This window comes from Bos mutus, chromosome 17 (genome assembly GCF_027580195.1).
Source record: "Bos mutus isolate GX-2022 chromosome 17, NWIPB_WYAK_1.1, whole genome shotgun sequence".
Lineage (NCBI taxonomy): Eukaryota > Metazoa > Chordata > Mammalia > Artiodactyla > Bovidae > Bos > Bos mutus.
Window position 1 is genome coordinate 20,264,551 of NC_091633.1, and position 12,770 is coordinate 20,277,320.

The following is a 12,770-nucleotide window of genomic DNA, read 5'->3' on the forward strand; positions in this document are numbered from 1 at the left end:
TTCGGCTTCCCTTTCCTGTCCCCCAGCTCCCACCAGAGACGAAGGTCAGCCGCCGGGGAAACGAGAGGGGCGGGGCCTGCTGTCAAGTCCTCTCCTCTGATTGGCTCTCTGGGAACCTACGGCAGCCACGCGGGAAAGACTACTTAGCTTCCCGCATGCGCAATAGGTAAGACGGGGGGGCTCTCAGGCCTGAGGGCAGCTGCGGCTGGAGAGCCGCGCGTGCGCAGACCGGGAAGCGAGTTAGCGATCCCGCTCCTGAGGTGATTTCGGTTCTCTAGAACACTGGGGGCGGAAGGCCATTCCTGAGGTCAGGTAAGCGTCTGTGGAGAAGCTCGGCATCCACACGGTTGCCCACGATCATCAGGGGCTCTGGAGAGAGGATTGGGAGCTGGAATCCCTGAATTTCCCTGTTTTGCGACCGAGTCGCGCCGCCCATTGACCTGGAGGCCCCACTGGCGGTGAGATGAAGCCGGCCCGTACACCTGAACTAAATTGTCCCTGGATCTGATTTACCTTAGGCTGGTGGGGGGTCAGCACTGGGCTCTTCACGGACTTGGGGGACGGGCGAGGACGAGAGCCCACCGTTATGGGGAAAACAGTTCCACCGAAGCCGGAGGGCAAATGGATCGATGCTCATTTACTTGTTCGGCGGAGCCTTGGGTAGCTATGATCATGCAGCTGGGCCTGTTTTAGGCATTGTGAGGGTTTTGCTCCTGCCAAGCCTTTCGAAGGACCACAGAGAACCCACGTCCCTTCCCGTGGGCCCCCCAGCCCATCTCATACGCAGTGTTTAGTCTGCGTTTTTCAGACGAAAGTACTTTAAAGTACTTCCAGCTCTTAGATTTACCTCTAAGTGTCCTGAACCCCCAGTAAAGGCTCATCGCTAGCCCTGTCCTTAGGTGTGCCTGAGAAGCCAGGATGCAGGAGTAGAAGGATGCAGGATGCAGAAGCCAGGAGCAGATGTTATTTGCCTTTGGAATAACAAATCTGCCAAGAGGCGTTTCATCTGGTCAGAGCCTTGTAAAAACACCTAACAATTTTGTCTCAACAGTAAAAATTCATTCTCTCCAAAATCTTATCAGTGTATGGAAGATCTCAAACGTAAATAAATCAAATCCTCCTCCCAATTGTATTAATCCACCAATCAGTACTGTGTTTAATACTTAGACTAAATCAAATTACTTTTAAGCACACGGCTCTATTTTCAATGTCTATTTCAAGTCCATCAAAAAACAAAACAAAAAGCAGTTTTACCGCTAATTTCAGTTGGTTAAAAATCTATAATTGAGATACTATAGAATCTTGCACTAACACAAGAAAGGGAGAGTGGATTCCTGGGACAGCTCCAGGCAAAGGGAGGTGTGTTTCCTTCAAGAAAAATGTTAACCCCAACATCGAGTACTGGATATTAGTTCCTAATCATGCACTAGGCAGGAGAGCATGGCTTTTCGATACAGAATCAGATGGATTTTGTTTAGTTTCAGTGCGTTTGTTTTTGGCAGTGTGATTTTAGGTAAGTTTCAAAGAACCTATTAATCTGTTATTAATTAGTAAGCCAACATGTTCAGGAGCTAGTATTCTGATTAACCAAGTTATCTTGTTAACCAACTGATACGAAATATTTTGGTAAAGGTACTCACACCTTATTTCTTAATTTAACCTCTTTGAAGGAGTCTAAATTTTTACAAATTCAGAGTGGAAATTGCTTTTGACTAATTGGACTAAAAAGAAGCTTTATAAAAATAACTAGGGAAGAGAAGGCTTTAGAAATACAAGTATGTGCCGTGTGTGCTGTGCTTAGTGACTCAGTTGTGTCCAACTCTTTTCTATCCCATAGACTGTAGCCCGCCAGGCTCCTCTGTCCGTGGGGATTCTCCAGGTAAGAATCCTGGAGTGGGTTGCCATGCCCTCCCCTAGGGGATCTTCCCAACCCAAGGATAGAACCCAGGTTTCCTGCATCGCAGGCGGATTCTTTACCATCTGAGACACCAGGGAAGCCCAGTAACTATTCATCTAATTTAACCTCCCTCTCCTCATACTGGAGATTTTGCATTACTTGTGTGTAAGCTTACACTAATATTTTATGGCTTTATAAGAGTGTGATTACCATATGACTTTATTATAACATCATATTGCTCAAGTGGGGCTTCCCAGGTGGCTCAGTGGTAATGAATCCACCTGCCAATGCAGGAGCCACAGGAAATGTGGGTTCAATCCTTGGGTTGGGAAGATCTCCTGGAAGAGGAAACGGCAACCCACTCCAGTATTCTTGCTGGGATAATCCCATGGACAGAGAAGCCTGGCGGGCTACAGTCCATGGGGTCACAAAGAGTCAGACACAACGGAACGACTGAGCATGCATTGCTGAAGTATTCCTCTTTTGCCATGAAGGCTTCAAATGACAGTTTTGAGTGGAGCTCCTTGATTGGGATAAGATTAAGCTATTCAGTAATACTGGCTGTTAACTGCTTGAGGCATTTAATGTCTATTAAGCAGGGTGTTACTTGGTGTCAGTAATTCTTATATCCAAACAGCTTGTCATTGATGGGGGTTGGGGAGGGCTGTCCCCCACAGGAAAAATGAGGAACTCTAAAACTAAAACCACTGGACATGAAAATAAATGAGCAGGTGTACATTTAAATATGGTGTATTTAATATCAGGTGTACATTTTTTTTTTTACCTTTCCTACCCCTCATAATTTTTCTTACTATATCAGATAATTCCTAAATATCTGTATATTTAAAGCAGGACTTGCTTTGATGAAGGTAGTTTTTATCTTTCACTTTGAAACCAGCTGGGAAGTCAGGCTGTATTCTCTGCATCATAATTACCTCTCTGGCACTTGATTTCATAGACCACAATTATGACCTCACCAAACAGCGAGTCTTTGATGATCGCATGGTCCCCAAGTATTTCTAAAATTGGACCATACCAAGTAAAATAGTTTGCAGGTCATGTTCTAGATATCTTTCCTCTGAGCTTTTAAAACGTAAGTCCATGAAATAATCCGTTTGCAGACTGGGCTTGTGTTTTGTCAGCCAGAGGTTGCTGAGCTTTGTGTGCTTTGGAGCACCACTAAGTGCTTTAAATCTATGGCAACCTGTGCAATTTTTTGTTCTCTTCCTAGGTGGTATAACCTCCATTTTACAGATTTGGAAACATGGCCAGAGCTGCACGGTGAGTAAATCATGGCGTTGAGACACTGACTCAGGTCACACTGACTACAGAGCAGTAGACAGTAGTAGGGACAAATAATGGAGAGAAAGGGTCAAGAGGAAATTGAAAATGAGCTAATACTCTTTAAGGAGCTTGGGGAAGAACAAATCTGGAGATGTTATGAAAGGTTAAGAAACAAGGGTTGGGAAGGACAAATTTAGTTTAAGAAAATGGAATGTTCTTCGAAAATAAGTCTTCCTGAAATATTCCACATAGTATGCATCTCATCTTTTATTTGTATGACATACAATAATGTATTTGAATGTGGTTTGAAAACAGACATCCTAAACAAATACAAGGCATCATTAATAGAGTCTTTGCAACTTTTCGAGAAAAATGTGGAGTGTAATCATTGCTGCTTTTTTATGTGTCTGTCTTATTTTGATAGCATAGTTGATAAATAACAGAGTTCTGTTAGGCGCCATAAATAGAAGAAAATCACAGTGATGCACCCAAATAGGAAAGGTGTAATTGTGGATTCAACGTTTTCTGTTTAAAAAAAACTGAATGGGCTGTTGGTATTGTATGAATTGAAAGCTTTTCTCTTTATCTACTTTATTAGTTGTCTCTAGAACTGGGCAGCAGTAAGCCTATTGAATTTAAACCAAACTCAGGAGTGGTCTCCTTATTCTCTTGTCCTCTGTCGTCAGCTCTGTCCTTTTGACAGCTCTGTTGTCCTTTCCTGCTCAGTCCATTGTGCTTTTTTTTTTTTTTTTGAGGAATAGTTCTCTGGAAACACTTACTGTGGCTGGACGGTGCTTTCTCTTCAGTGGAGAACCCCCAGCCTAGGAAGTGACAGGGTCTGTGTCAAGCCTGAGCCACGGTTCCCTGGGGTTCTGTTTGGGGATGTGTTCCAGCCTTCATGAGGATTTGGGTTTCCCAGGTAACTCAAACTGTAAAGAATCTGCCTGTGATGCTGGAGACCTGGGTTTGATCCCTGGATGGGGAAGATCCCCTGGAGAAGGGCATGGCAACCCACTCCAATATTCTTGCCTGGAGAATTCCATGGACAGAGGAGCCTGGCGGGCTCCAGTCGATTGGGTTGCAAAGAGTTGGACGTGACTGAGCGACTTTCACTTCACTTCTTCATGAGGATTTCAGGTAATCGGAACAGAAGCTTGAGCTGGATGTGAAAGGGAAAGGAAGGGTGCTTTCTCTTTACTCCCATTTGGCAGGGAACACCAAAACACACTTTTGGGTTTTTTTCAAATGTATTTACTTACGGATTGGCAGCGTCAGGTCTTATCTTAGTTTCAGCACACAGGATCTTCCTTGAGTCATACAGAATCTTTTTCTGCATCACACAGACCCTCTAGTTAGTTGTGGTGTGGGCTTAGTTGCGTCATGGCAGGTGGGATCTTAATTCCCAGACCAGGGATCAAGCCCACGTCTCCTGCATTGCAAGGTGGATTCTTAATCACGACCACCAGGGAAGTCCCCCAAACACACTTTCAAACTATAGATTATTATTAAGCATTTCTCAGAAAATCCTCTCACTTAGCTTCTGGTGCCATCAGCTGGCCATTTTGTCTTTTTAAAAGCTCAATGAATTTGGTTCTTCACCCTTGATGAGATCATTGTTTTTGAGATCTAGTTTATCTCCTTCAGGAAGGGGAAACAAGACCATGACTAAGCAGGTAAACAGCCCTGCTGCATTCTGGCCTCAACTTCTGAAATATTACCAACATAAGAGACAACAAGCTCTGAAAAGCAGCTGGAAGAACTTGCTAATTCCTGTGTCCTTTGCTTCTCAAACTTGAATGTGCTGCTGAATCACTTGAGGATCTTATGAAAACGCGGGTTCTCATGTAGAAGGCCTGGGGTGGGACCTGAGATTCTTCAGACCCAACAAGCTCTCGGTGGCGCTGCTGCTCCATGGACCACACTGATTGGAAGACTCCAGAACTCCCTTAGCCACTACAGTAGCCGTGAGCACTCATGGCTAGTCCAGACCAACATGTGCTATGAGCGTGGCCACACCTCAGATTGTGCAGACCTCATATAAAAAGGAAATCTCAATAATTTTTATAGTGATCACATGTTGACCTAAGTATATTTGGGATGTACTGGATTAAGTAAAGTATATTGAAATTTACTTCATCAGTTGCTATTTACTCTTTTTAGTGTGGCTTAGAAAATTTAGAATTTCACACGTGGCTTGTGCTGTATTTCTGTTATACATTGCTGTTCTAGAACATTAATGCAATAGAAGCAACATTTTTGGTGTTCTTTTTTTCAGATGACCCAGTTTCTCAATCCCCTCGTGACCATTTCACCTGCTCTTTTTGCTCAACTCGACATTTATTTCATTCTTTTCTCCAAATGTCTTTCCTCTCTTGCCTGTTCCTTCCCTTTCCACCTTCTCCACCTCCATCATTGTCAACACGATCCTAAGACTCTTACCCAGCAGTCATATAATCCTAAGAGCCAGGACTGCAGGCAGCAGCCACCTTACCTGAGAGCTGGTTAGAAAGGCAGGGTCTCAAGCCCCACCCCTGTGGGGGACTTCCCTGGTGGCTCCAGGGTAAAAGCATCTGCTTACAATGCGGGAGACCCAGGTTCAATCCCTGTGTTGGGAAGATCCCCTGGAGAAGGAAATGGCAACCCACTCCAGCACTCTTGCCTGGAAAATCCCATGGACAGAGGAGCCTGGTAGGCTACAGTCCATGGGGTCGCGAAGAGTCAGACACGACTGAGTGACTTCACTAGTCACTAGTCAAGCCCCACCCCAGACCTAATGAGCTGCATCCTATTTAACAGGATCCCTAAAGAATTTGTGCATGAAAGTTAGAGCCATGAAAGTGTGAACTATCACCTTTCCTATTGTTGTCGTTTAGTCACTCAGTCGTATCCGACTCTTTGCGATCCCATGGACTGTAGCCCTCCAGGCTCCTCTGTCCATGAGATTCTCCATGGCAAGAATACTGGAGTCAGTTGCCATTTTCTCCAGGGGATCTTCCTGACCCAGGGATCGAACCTGCATCTCCTGCTTGGCAGGCCAATACTTTACCACTGAGCCACCTGAGAAGCCCCATCTTTGCTAAAGCACCCCATTTCAGTGAATCTCCACACCTGTTCCTTTGCTTAGTTTGGATGATTCCCACAAGGTTGATACACTAAGAAGTTGTGTCTAAGAGGAAACTAGTACTCTACCTTTCTAAAACATCATCAGTGAATGGTAGGCAAATGGCATCCAGAAGGTGGATCCAGAGCTAATCCTGAGCCTTCCAGATTTCAAATACCTTCTCTGTGTCTAAGATGCACAGGTAGTAACCTCCCCTTACCACTCTCCAGAGCTTTTGAGCCATTGGTGAAACAAGCCTCACCTCGCTGCCTCTTGTTTAAAGTCTGTGTGTGCTCCAATCACAGGCCACATTCCAGAGCAGAGCATGCCACCCCTGAGCTGGGTGTCTGTCTTGGTTTGGGCTGATCGAGTAAGCCAGAGGAGGGACTCTGCCGGCTCCTATCAGGAACAAAGGCACCTTCTAGGATGCAGCTTCGAAGTCCTGATAACCAGCCTTCCGGGTGACAGGGGCACAGTGAAGTCTGAGAACCACTGCTCTCTGGCATCTCGTCCATGCTAGGCTCTGGCACATACCTTACTTACAGACGTCTCCATTTCCATTTTATGCTGCAGTCTCAGACTCATTGAGGCATATAGTAGATGCTGAAAATGTTCATGGAGCAAATTAATGTTCCCTGTTGTAAAGGCATCTGCCCTCTTATCTCCAGCTTGACCAAGTGAGAGAGCACGGCTTTAACCTAAATTGCAGTCAGCTGTCTAGCGCAGAAGCCGCCCTCCAGGGAAAAGCAGAGTGGAGGGGAGTCAGGGTGGAGACCCCACCCAGGCCTGAGGCTCACACCAACAGGAAGGAATCAGGGCTTGCTGTTTCGACTGCCGGTTTCCCCTTACTCACACTGCTTGTTACTTTTTTTTTTTTTTAATGTCAGGATGAGCTCTAATTTGAGCTGCTTTTATTGTTCCCCAAAGACTTTGGGTTGCTCTGTGGGTATCACAAAAACTGAAATCCAATCTGTCTTCTTCCCCGAGCTTCAGGGAAGTGGAGCCACGGGTGTGTTTGTCATTTTTAGCCATTTTTGGAGTCCAGCCAGAGCTCCAGGAGATACTCAAAGTATTTGGAATCATCCGATTGGCCGTTGGAATTAGCTGTTAGACAAAGCAGCCAGTAACTGAACACTGGGGACCTTCGTGAACTCCAGTCGGGTGGGAGACCTTCCTGTGTGTGTCAGCTCTAAACTAGGACAGAAAGGTAGACTTGAAGCACATCGACCTGGCGACAAAGCAGCTGATAAAAGTGCTCTCCTCCTCTCTACCCTTTGTCTGGGAGTTTCGCCCTATCTCAGACCTCTTTCCTTTCCTTTGTGGCCACACTGTATTCTACCTCCATCCTGCCTGGTCAGATTGCCTAACGGAAGGGCAGCCCCAGGAGAGGCACTGGGCTCCTGTTCCATGAACCTAATCCAGGGACCAGACACTAATACACAAAGGAATTCTGTTCTGTAGACTGAAAGCAGAAATAAGGGGAAGGAAATTGTGGACATCGACTTGGTCTCACTCAGTCATTTATAGGGGAGCGGATTCTTTGTTGTAGAGACGGCAGAGAAAGGCTTTATCGTTCATCTTTTCCTGAGGATGCTTCTGACATATTTCACACAATAAACAGAACCCATTTTTAAAGCACCACTTTCACTGGCATACTCTTGTTTCAGAATACCTCCCCTGGTAGCCCCGGAGCATCTTATGAACCAACACCACCTTAATTATCACCCACTGGGACTGACGGAACATTGTACTTTTCACAAAGAAGATATGAGTTTAGACCAGAGGTTCCCAACCTCCCAGGGGCCTCCCTGGTGGCTCAGCGGTAAAGAATCCGCCTGCATTGCAGGAGCCGCAGGAGATACGGGTTGGATCCCTGGGTTGGGAAGATCCCCTGGAGGAGGGCATGGCAACTCACTCCAGTATTCTTGACTGGAGAATCACATGGACAGAGGAGCCTGGCCCACTACAGCCTTTAGGGTCGCAAAGAGTTGAACATGACAAGCGACTGAGCACGCCCACATGCCCCAACCTCCGGAATCTAAGGCCTGATGATCTGAGGTGGAGCTGATGTAATAATAATAGAAATAAAGTGCACAATAAATGTGAATCATCCTGAAACCATTCTCCACCCCTGTGGTCTATAGAATAATTGTCTTCCACGAAGACAACTGTCTGCCAAAAAAGACTGTGGACCATTGGTTTGCACCATAGTGTCAGTTACAAGATTGAAAACTAGCACTGGCCTAAAGACTGAAAAGTATATTTCATTGTATTTATTTTCCATAGAGATGAAGAATTCTGTATTCATTCTGGAAACAACCCAAGGCATCTGTACTGATAACTAAGATAGGCACTTAGATTTTAGAAAATGCACATATTTGCAAGGAAGCCACACCCACTAGCATGTTTCTGCCATAAGGTCACCAGAGATCATGTGGGGCCCAGAGGACGTCAGCCATCAGAACTTCTGGTGGGTGAAAGGCAAATGAGCCAAGAGAAACCCAGTGAAAAATAACTTGGTAGACCTTAAGTACTTTTGGCTGAAGAAGTTGGTTTAGGTAAACTCCAGTTCCTACCTGTGCTAGAGACCAGTTGCCATGAGCTAGAATGTACAAGGTTTCAAGTGGTAAAAGAAGCTGTCTAGAGCCTCACAAGAAGCAGTTGTTAGAGGAAGACATAAAGCAACTACGATTAAAAAAAAACAACTCTACATCTCTTTTCAGTGTCTACAGAATCCTCGATCAAGAAGTATTTAAGTGAGGGGCACATTTGTACTTCCCCAAATCCACCTGGGTGATTTTGCTAAAAACCAGTCTCATACCTTCAGGAGTATCAACGAAGCCCTTTCCAGAATACTACTCTTTTCTCTGAGTTCACTCAAAACCTATGTGGGTTGCATGGAGAGGGCTTGCATGCGTGCCAAGTTGCTTCAGTCATGTCGGCCTTTGCAACCCTATGGACCGTAGCCCACCAGGCTCCTCTGTCCATGGAATTCTCCAGGCAAGAATACTGGAGTGCATTGTCATGCCCTCCTCCAGGGGCTCGTCCCTACCCAGGGATCAAACCTGTGGCTCCTGCCTTGCAATCAGATTCTTTACCGCTGAGCCACCGGAGCGGCCCCAGTGAAGAGGGCTTATTCTCCTGCATTTTTCAGATGAGAAAACGGGCCAAGGTTGTGACACACACCCCTGCCCTGTTCACATGGAGAGTACGTAGGCCTCTGAAAATTAACAATGCCTTTCAGATCTTCTGCCTTCCCGCGAAAAACAGTGGAGGCCTGTGGGACTCACCACATCGTCATGGCTGTTATTCTCCATTCATTTGTCAACTAAGACACTTCAGCTGTGTGCTAATCTTGAGTAGTTATTGAAACCTCCCGTTCAGCAGCTCTCACATTCTTGAACACCTTCTCTGACTGGGAGAAATTCTGTGAGCTCCGTGAAGACCGCATCTTGCTCTCTGACCTCATGTCCCTCCCTCTCCCTCGCCTTTTACTTTGAACCTAACAGGCACCTTAATAAAAAATCAGTGGATTTGGTAGCACTAAGGATGAGTGCTGGTTGGATCCTGTGATTGGCAGTGCTTCTGAGGGAACAGATGTTCCTATTCAAATCCATGAAACTGGAAACATTAAAAAACAACAATCAGGACATTGATTGATAGTGATATTTACTGCGTCAGACTGTTTAAACTCAGCTCTAAAACAGACCACCACATACTGTCGTCTTTTCATTTTGACTTCAGAGATTCTCACACACTTAAATCATGTCACTTGACTCAGATTCTAAGTCTTGCTTGGTGTCCTTTGGGGTATTTCCTCATCAAATTACAGCCCCGTGCTTTTGAATTTCACACTCGCAGCCTCTCCTTCCTGAGAAAACGGCACCTCTGGGTGCTTTGAAGATATTTTTGGTCCTTTTACAAGAAAATATTTACCAGCTGGCAGGGCATGTACTGCTGTGCTGAGAACACTATAGACAATGCAGGGCCAGGGAGAGGTATGTGTGTGCGGCCGGTTGTCCTGTCTGCACGGATTTCCTAAATCCCCTGCCTGCCAGATGGGTGGTGATCCTTTGAACTGGTGCATAAGAGGTGATCTTAGAACCTGAAGAAGTTCATCTAATCTTGAGAGCAGACAAGGCTGAAGGCTCTCCTCTCTGTCTGATTCAGGTCCTGAGAGCCCCTCGCCATGAGTACCTCAGGTCTGTTCCGTTTTCCCGCTCCACTGACCAGAGTGTGCCCGGTGCCCTGGGGACTCCGGCTCTGCGAGAAGCTGCCACTCCTGTCCCCAGGAACGGTGGCCACTCCAGTGCAGGCGGCCGGCAAGAAGGACCGCCCCACACTGCTTTCCCTGGACGAGCGTGAGCTTGAAGAGCAGTTTGTGAAAGGCCACGGTCCAGGGGGCCAGGCAACCAACAAAACAAGCAACTGCGTGGTGCTGAGACACGTGCCCTCGGGCATCGTCGTCAAGGTAGAGGAAGGTGGTCTCGGGGACCCCTGATTTCTCCTGAGTGACAGCTGTGGCCCCCAGCAGTAGGGGGACTGTGGGTCTCGGGCCCGGCCCCAGGAGCCCCCTCCCAGGATCCTGTGCAGCTGTACTCTTACTGCTGCTGTCCTTGAACTTGGCAGGCCCCACAGTTCTTGTCGAGCCACTGGGCTGCAGAGGGCTCTGTCTGTGGCCCTGACATGGGCTCCGGGCCCCCAAGCAGCCCACGGGCCCAGGCTGTCTGCCAGCAGGCTCAGGCTGTCTGCCAGCAGGCTCAGCCCTTAGCCACCTGGCTGATGACTCAGATGGCTGCACCCTCCATGTCTCTCTGTCCCCCCTTTGGTAAATGTCAGCGACACCTGCCCTTCTGGAGAAGGACTGAATGAGGTAACGAGGCAAACTGGTGTCAACCCTCAGCAGAACGGGCCGACAGAGCCTCCTGAATATAAAAATCCAACCACTGATCTGAACATCGCCAGCCGTCAACACATGCTGCACTCTAAGAAAGGGTGTACTGCTTTCTCTTGTTTCCTGGTTTGGTAGTGGGCTCACTGGCTCTGGAACTGCTGGTCTGTCCCGTAGCCCCAGGGCCCTGAAGGCAGCACAAGCCTCGAGGCGCAGTGGAGAGAGGATTGGCGGGTTTTCCTACACCAGTGGTACCATTAGCAAGTACTTACATATCATGTGAGCATGTTGCCAGCCGGCCCTGTTCTGAGAGCTTCACATTCACGTTAACTCTTAATCTTTATAAGCCCACGCTCATAAGGTGGAGCCTGAGGCCCAGAGAGGTTCCTCCAGCTGCCAGAGTCAACTCGGACCAAACCCAGAGTCTGGTCCTGACAGCTGTTCTTTGCTGCCATATTTCTGAGCATATTAGTTAAAATCTCAATCATTTTTCGTTTCCTCCTCAAAAAAACTGTTATTCATGAGCCACAAATAAAACTCTGAAACCTGACATAGTTAAATTTGTTTAACCTGTTTCATATAGCTTACTCCAAAGTTGCTCAAAATGTTATCTTTTCACCCTAATTTAACAGAATTTATCAAATAAATTAGCTTTGCAAGGCACTCGCCAGTTATGAGATGTTACATAATGAACATCATGGTTGACTAATAGCGCATGCATGCATGCTAAGTCACCACAGTGGTGTCCAGCTCTTTGCGACCCTATGGACTGTAGCCTACCAGGCTCCTCTGTCCATGGGATTCTCCAGCCAAGAATACTGGAGTGGGTTACCATTCCTTTCTCCAGGGGATCTTTCCAACTCAGGCATTGAACCCACGTCTTTTACGTCTCCTACATTACCAGACAGGTTCTTTACCACTAATGCCAAAAGAGGCTATTTTCCTCCTTCAGACAGAAGTTTATAAACGGGACACACAAGAGGGCTTGCTTAGACATACTGGTTGACATTTCCAAAATTATCTGGGGACTTTCTTTGAAGGCTACTGTTACTTCTAAACAAAACAACACTTCAAATATTGGCATGGTCACAGTGAAAGCCATGTAACAGCCAGGGTGTGGGACTGGGCACGGGCTGGGCAGAGGCAGGAAGGGGCTTGGCCTTTGTCCTGCTGCTGACCGCTGGGACTCCTGACAAGTGGCTTTGCCCCTGTGGGCCCAACCCCTCTGTAAAGGGATGAGGTTGTCTAATGATTCCCAAGGTCCTGCCCAGGACATACCAGTTTCACATTATGAAATATCATCTCTTACAGTGCCACCAGACCAGATCCGTTGACCAAAACAGAAAGCTAGCTCGGAGAATCCTGCAAGAGAAAGTGGACGTCTTCTACAATGGCGAAAACAGTCTCGTTTGCAGAGAAAAACGCGAGGCAGAGAAGAGAAAGCAAGAAAGAAAAAAAAGAGCAAAGGAAACCCTCGAGAAAAAGAAACTCTTGAAAGAACAATGGGAATCCAGTAAAAATGTGCCCGGAGAGGACTGCAGGTTCTGACTGAAAGAACCTGCCGACTGGCCTCCAGGGTGGCGGCTTTCAGAGGAGAG

The 12,770-nt window shown here is 46.8% G+C and overlaps 1 protein-coding gene across 2 annotated transcripts; it reads left to right on the forward strand.

Moving 5' to 3' along the window:
- The first annotated feature begins 23 nt into the window (after nt 1–23).
- Nucleotides 24–12,770, forward strand: MTRFR (mitochondrial translation release factor in rescue). 2 transcript variants are annotated; one of them, XM_070386273.1, is made up of 4 exons: nt 24–166; nt 3,129–3,178; nt 10,452–10,752; nt 12,484–12,770. In XM_070386273.1, the coding sequence occupies exons 3-4, from the start codon at nt 10,471–10,473 to the stop codon at nt 12,718–12,720; spliced, it is 519 nt and encodes a 172-aa protein (XP_070242374.1). In that variant the 5' UTR covers nt 24–166; nt 3,129–3,178; nt 10,452–10,470; the 3' UTR covers nt 12,721–12,770. The 2 variants fall into 2 exon arrangements, with proteins under 2 accessions (XP_070242374.1, XP_005904735.1); XM_005904673.3 differs by lacking the exon at nt 24–166 and adding an exon at nt 197–312.

What these genes read in the sequence shown, in the direction of transcription:
- MTRFR (XM_070386273.1), top strand. Translation starts at nt 10,471, where the DNA reads ATGAGTACCTCAGGTCTGTTCCGTTTTCCCGCTCCACTGACCAGAGTG. An exon ending in CCTCGGGCATCGTCGTCAAG is followed by an intron (nt 10,753 to 12,483) that starts GTAGAGGAAGGT and finishes CATCTCTTACAG; the next exon opens with TGCCACCAGACCAGATCCGT.